The sequence below is a fragment of the Petaurus breviceps genome, unplaced genomic scaffold, assembly GCF_028583685.1.
Source record: "Petaurus breviceps papuanus isolate PSGF00001 unplaced genomic scaffold, PetGlider_PUasm1.0 90762, whole genome shotgun sequence".
Classification (NCBI taxonomy): domain Eukaryota; kingdom Metazoa; phylum Chordata; class Mammalia; order Diprotodontia; family Petauridae; genus Petaurus; species Petaurus breviceps.
The window spans coordinates 5,381,784-5,388,609 of record NW_027187339.1 but is presented as its reverse complement, the minus strand read 5'-3'; the positions used below and the strand labels follow the sequence as shown (position 1 = coordinate 5,388,609).

The 6,826-nt window shown below is 45.5% G+C and overlaps 1 protein-coding gene across 1 annotated transcript in view; it reads left to right on the top strand.

The window, feature by feature from the left end:
* Window positions 1–2,757: 2,757 nt before the first annotated feature.
* Window positions 2,758–6,826, top strand: part of POLR3A (RNA polymerase III subunit A) — a 51,727-nt gene continuing 47,658 nt past the window's right edge. The window contains exons 1-4 of the mRNA XM_069068330.1: window positions 2,758–2,937; window positions 4,229–4,364; window positions 5,679–5,816; window positions 6,065–6,236. Coding sequence (XP_068924431.1) covers window positions 2,894–2,937; window positions 4,229–4,364; window positions 5,679–5,816; window positions 6,065–6,236 — 490 coding nt within the window. The 5' untranslated portion in view covers window positions 2,758–2,893. The remainder of the gene's footprint in view (window positions 2,938–4,228; window positions 4,365–5,678; window positions 5,817–6,064; window positions 6,237–6,826) is intronic.

Sequence of the window (6,826 nt, the reverse complement as noted above, 5' to 3'; positions counted from 1 at the left end):
ACAGTTGTGTGACCCTCACTTTAGCCAAGGTTCTGCTCTTAAAACTAACAAGAGGGGCATCTAGGTGGCACAGTCAATAGAGCACCCACCCTGGAGTCAGAAGGACCTGAGTTCAAATGTGACCTCAGACACTTCACACTTAACTAGCCGTGTGACCTTGGGCAATCACTTAACCCCAATTGCCCTGCCTTCCCCCCTCCAAAAATCAAAAACTAAAACAAACAAACAAAAAAAAAAAAAACTAACACAGAACTGGGGTGAGGGTGGGTAGGTTAAGAAATAACAAGCTAACCAAAAAAAGTCCCATTAAAATCCATCTTTTAAAATTCTTCCCTAGCTGGGTGTGTGTGAACCATCACAGTATTCCCTCTCTGTCTGAGATTCAGATTCACAAGACATTAGTTGAAAAGCTATCTAGAAACGCTTCATTTGCATGATCAAGATATCAATGAAGACTCCAGTCTCCCTGAATCTGATTTATCCTAATGGAGTTTGGTCTTTTTGTTTTTTGTCTTTTTAAAAATTTATTCTAAACAATTTGCCACAGGAAGACAATGACATGCTGGAAAGACAGTTGGACTTGGCATTTGGAAAATCTAGATATGAATCTCACCTCAGCCCTTTCCTGGTTTACTATGGGCTACCAACAAGTCCCTTCTCTAATCTGGTCCATCAACATGATCAATCAGTCAATAAGTTGATTGGTCCACGTGTATCAAGGAGATAATGTGCAAAATGTTTAATCAGCCTTGATGAGCCTGTTATCTGGGAAATGGCATAATAATATCTATTACTACCACAGCAAAGCTAGATAAAGTGCTTTGGAAAATTAATATACAGATTAGATTAGATTAAAGCTTTTATTTAGCTTTGCTGAGGGCTAATCAAATATATAAACATACATTGAGTAGCCATCAAATATACAAACAAGAATATTTGAAAGGGAAAACTTCTGTTATTTACAATTTATTTTTAAAAGGGGGGGGGGGGAGATAGCAGCTAGGTGGTCCAGCAGACAAAGCACTGGCCCTGGGGTCAGGAGAACTTGAGTTTAAATCCAACCTCAGACACTTGATACCAGTTGTGTGACCCTGGGCAAGGCACTTAACCCCATTGTGTCAAAAAAGGGAAGTAGGACATTTTTTACTCTGAAAAGGTAATAGCTAATATTTATATATAGCAGGTTAAGATTTACAAAACATTTTACATATATTAGCTCATATCATTGCCATATACACACACACAAATCCTGTTTGCTTTTGTATTTCCTTCTGAATTATTTTCTTCATATTTTTCCAGATTTTTGTTTATTTTTATTATTTCCCTCATAGTAGTCAAGACTCTGTTATTCTACTGTTTCTGTTCCTTCACTTCATGAGTCTTCCCTAAGGGCCTTTCAATCATTCACATTTTCCCTTTCTTGGGATGAATTAAGGAAGGGAGACTTGGACACTAGGAGACCTAGGTTCAAATCCTCCCTGGGAAAGCAGTTGTATGAGCACGGGTCTAAACCACTGAGCTTCCCAAGCGATATCTAACCAAGTGCTACCAACAGGCAAAGGAGCCCTGCAAAGGACAGCACCCTCAACACCATCAGTCCTGCTTCCAGACCAGTCCTCACAGCCATCATTCAGGGTAGAAACTCGAAAGGAAACGGGGCTATGTATCCCCTCTCCCCCAATTACTAACCAACTAGACAGGACGGGCAGGAGGAAGCAACAAGGCAGCCTGAGGGAGAGACAGAAGGCATGTGCTGGGAAAATCAAGCCACCACCTGCTTGACCACCATCTCCTCTTAGACCCAGATGGAGACAGCCCAGGACCCTGAACCCAACAGCCTCGGGACCAGCCATCCTTCCATTCCTGCCCTCAGCCATCATCCTGGGAAGGGATCCTATCTGCATCCTGGCAGCCTCCGAATGCTGCAGCCACAGTCACTGAAGACCCAGAAGAGAAAGTGCTGCCCACCAAAGTCCTTGGCCCTGTCACGTGGTTCAGAACCAGAAACCTGTGCTTTTATTAGTGGAAATGGCATTAAAGAAGAGGCATTTACGTCTGCTTTGCCTCCCGTAGGTGGTGTCTCCACCATTAGCACGGGAGGGAGCCCCTTGAGAGCGGGGACTGTCTCCCTTTTCTGTTTACAGCCCCAGGGTTTCGCACGCATTGGGTGCTTAATAAATGCTCCATTAATTCATTCATTCACGTTACACAGCGTGGTGGCACACCAATTTTCCATTATATTCATAGGTTGCAATTTGCCCATCTTTCCCCTAATCGTTTGCCTCTGTCTCTCTGCGAGGTTTCGCTGGATTCCTCGGGTGTCGGCCCAGCCTCTCCCGCCTTCTTTTGCGCGCTGTTCCCCGCCCTCGCCGCCCCCCCCCCCCACACCCATTAGACTGTAAGCTCCCTGCGGGCAGGAACTTTCATTTTTATTTACTGTATCCTCGGCCTCAGCACCGTGCCTGGCACACAGTAGGCGTTTAGTAAACGTCTCCCGGATTGGGTTGAGTTGGGTTGGATGGCTTCCCTTTGTGGCAATGGTCCCTCTTAGCACGACTGCACTCTTAAGCCTGGTGCAGCAGGAGGAGGCCGCGGGAGGAGTTTCCCGGAGGACTAGGGAGCGCAGAGGCTGCACTTCCCCAAGGCACCACCAGGGGGAGGTGTACAGAAGAGCAAGCGACGCCCCCGGCGCCCGCGCCTCTCCTCTTGCTCGGCTGCCGGAAGAGGAAGTGGCCGTCCGGCCGTCGCTACGGAAGCCGAGTTAGGTCCGCGGCGACGGCGCGAGCAAGGCTGAGCCGGGTCTCCGCGTGCGGCCGACCCGCCCTCTCCCCGCCTCCCCCACCGCGGCCCCGGCCCCTGGAGTCTCCGGAGCAGCCGCCCAGCAGCCGCCACCATGGTGAAGGAGCAGTTCCGCGAGACGGATGTGGCCAAGAAAATGTGAGGAGCCGGGGGTGGGGGATGTGGGGGTCAGAGGTCATGGGATGCAGGCGGCAGCTCCCGAAGTCTCGTCTTTAGCGAGTACCCCCTTTCCCGTGGCGCTTTTGGGGCTGCGAAGCGCTTTCCTCACCTCTCCGCAGCGAGCTAGACGCCCCGTCGGGTGGCATTATGCCCATTTTACAGATGAGGGAAACTGTGACCCAGAGGAAGTACCCTTCCTCGTGGGGGTGTTGTCATCCGCCTCTCCCCCTGCTCCGGAGCTGTAAAACCTGAGTTCGAATCCTGCGGCAGGGATTCTGGACAGGACACCCCCCCCCCCCCCGGTTTTCTTGACTGTAAAACAGGCCCAATAGTAAAACTCCCACGCCCTGGGAAATGCTGGTGGTGTTTATTCCTAAGTCTATAGCGCAGGCTGCAGACTGTCCACACCTGGGATTCCGTGGGACCCCTTTTCAGGACCCTGGCCTTGGGTGCATAAAATAAAGAGTAGGAGCACGTTCGAGTCAGCGAGCATTTATTGAGCGCCTGCTGTATTCCAGGCCCTGTGCTGGGAACTGGGGGTGGAGGAGTAAGGGGGGGAGGGGGAGGAAGCTTGCACTCAGGACGAGCCCAGGAAATGGAGCCGGAGCCCGGGGGTCTAGCCTGCCTTTGCCACTTAACAGCCGTATGACCTTGGACAAGTCACTTGTCCTCAACTGTAAAACGAGGGAGGGCCCGATGCTTTCCTGAGCTGCTTCCAGAGCGGTATATATGGTCCTCTGGTTCTGGGCCGGCTTAGGCTTCGAGGACCTCGAGGTTTAGGAGGAAGTGCAGCCCTGCATGGCTGCAGAGCCTGGCAGCCCCCCGGGGCACACGCAGACCCTCTGGACTCAGTGTTGTGGGCCTCCGTGATCGCCATTAAGATGATCAGCACGACTTAAGGTGTTATACAAAGCGTGTTTAATAAGATGACTGCTCTCACCTTTACCTGCTGTGGATTTCAGTACTGAACTAAAGTTTTCATACAATGCCGTGGCTTACTGTTTATAGACAGATGCCTGTTTCCAACGATTCCTTGGGGCTTGCATTAGCCATGCAAGTCAGTTGCCTTAATCAAGGAGTATTTTTGAGTAACATTTGTTTCTTGTGAGAGAATTACATAGGAATGTGTTTACTAAGGTCTATCACATGGAAAATAGAGTTTAAGTCTTCTGAACCAAAAGGAATTTGAATATTCAATCCCAAAAAAGAATGGTTGGGTTTTCTTTGGCAACTGATTTTAATATAATTTCTCACCTCCTTTATGTTTTAGAAGCCACATCTGTTTTGGGATGAAGTCACCTGAAGAAATGCGCCAGCAGGCTCACATCCAGGTTGTTAGTAAGAACTTGTATAGTCAGGACAATCACCACTCTCCCCTGCTTTATGGTGTTCTTGATCATAGGATGGTAAGATACACACTTATACGTATATACCCCCTTACTTGTTCTCTGAGGCCCAGTTTGCTTGTGAAAAATGGTCAAAGTGTGCAGTGTCCCTTCTGAGAATGACAGTTGTGGTATGAATTTCTGTCCTTCAGTGTGTGGTTGAGAACTCTACTAGTCAGACCATCCTCTAGGAATTTCCCAATTCAGAATATTTCCTATCACCTTGGTTCACAGTTGGTATGCTGGTCCCCCCTGATTCATTAATAAGACCTTATTAGTTTGTCTCAGTTAACTGCTTTCCTTGAACCTTTGGTGAATTCCCATCTTGAAATTGTGCTGTATTATGTCCCTACCACCTGTTCCTATCACTTTGTAAACTTTCCCTCATCATATTGTAAATTTGAACCCATTTTGTAGCTGTTCTTGCTGACTGATGGTCTCTAACTTCTAAGTGAATTTCTCTTTGAGATCCAGTGAACACTATTGCTGATTTTCCTGAGGATGCTTCCTTCCTTTTCCTCTCTCAGACATAAAAATCTAACTTTCTCAAGCAGCAGTTCTCCCTCACTTGTTTCATCTCCAAATCCTACTGCACCAATTTTACTTAATAGGCAGAGGGACCCTCTAGGACACCCATGGGGTCATCACAGAGCAAAAATGTAGAAATTGTAAGTGAGCTTATGCTCACTTAGGTTGGGGTGCAGAGATATCACCATGTGACTACCATAAACTCCATGACTTTTCTATTAAAGATGTTGGGCTCTGAACGATAATAAATCATGTTTCCTTTAGACTCTGCACAGTTTCAAGTACTAAATAAATATGAATAACATTTTGATATTCTGGGGTGAGTATTGTATCTCTCATAACACCTAGCATAGCACTGAACACATAAATTGAATGAATGAAAAAATATTTATTAAATTCTATATGCCAAGCACTTTCTCTACATACAGAAAAAGAAGTCAGTCTGTTCTTAAAGGGCTCACATTCTAATAAGGAAAGTTCACATAGAAAAGTTTGGAAGGCAAATGTAAAGGAGGTTCTAATGGTATTATAGAAGGCACATGGCAGGGCCCCAGGGTATCTGCCCTGTGGACTATGGAGTCTGAAGGGACCAGCCTGCCTTACTGAGGAGGGAGTAGTGGGTCTAAGGGGCAGAGCAGAGATTCTGGGTTCCCTTGGGCAAGGAAGGATAGAGTGTGGGAATGTCCAGCCAGGATGGGAAAAGAAAATGGGTATATTTGATTATGTTTGCCTACGTGAGATCTGTACCATGTTTATTTTTTGCTCATCCCCATTGGTTCATTCATATGTATCTGTTTTTATTCAAAGGGTACAAGTGAGAAGGATCGTCCTTGTGAAACTTGTGGGAAGAATTTAGCAGAATGTTTGGGCCATTATGGATACATTGATTTGGAATTACCATGTTTTCATGTGGGATATTTCAAAGCTGTCATAGGTGTTCTACAGGTGAATCGATGAATTATTGCTTGTTATTTTCTGTGGCAAAGGTTTCTGGGATGTAAATTCTAGAAGTGTCATTGAGTGAAAAAAGTATCTCCTCTAGAGTTTGATTATATAAGTTTTGAACTGTGTATTATATTTTTTATGTTTTATAATAATATCAGATAGAAATTATATAGAGATAATTTTATCTTTGGGTAAATTACATTCCTTTTTTCTTTAAATAAATTTGCATTTGTCTTAATTTCTTAAAGATGATCTGTAAAACTTGCTGCCACATTATGCTGTCCCAGGAGGAAAGGAAACAATTTTTAGATTACCTAAAAAGGCCTGGTCTCACTTACCTACAGAAAAGAGGGCTCAAAAAGAAAATCTCTGACAAATGCAAGAAAAAAAACACTTGTCATCATTGTGGAGCTTTTAATGGTAAGTGCTCTGTGTTGGTTACCATTTGTGCCCCCTCTTGCTTAGAATTATAACATTTTATCTTTAAGGTTTACTTGTTTTAGATAAAAACTAAGCCTTAATTTTATTTATTTATTTATTTATTTATTTTGCTTTTTTGGAAGGGGGAAGGCAGGGCAATTGGGGTTAAGTGATTTGCCCAAGGTCACATAACTAGCAATGTTAAGTGTCTGAGTCTGGATTTGAGCTCAGATCCTCCTTATTCCAGGGTCAGTGCTCCAGTCACTATGCCACCTAGCTGCCCCCAAACCTTACTTTCAGGAAACCAAATCCTGATTGAGAGCTTCCTGAGGAAGACCCACTTTTGACTTCCCCCAAGTCTGATGGTCACTCCCCAGAGAATGGTGGGGTGCTGAAAGCACAGGTTGCTGACTTGAGTCGGAAGGTGGGGAGGGAAGGGGATGCTTCCATCAAGTATCCCCTCTGTCAGACATTCCTAAGGTCTGTGGGGAGGGGAACATGGCCTTAGCAGCTAAATTACAGACAGATTAAGGGGAGTTTCAGTATCAGATGATAAAATGGCGAAAGAGAATATCACAGACAGTGTCTCA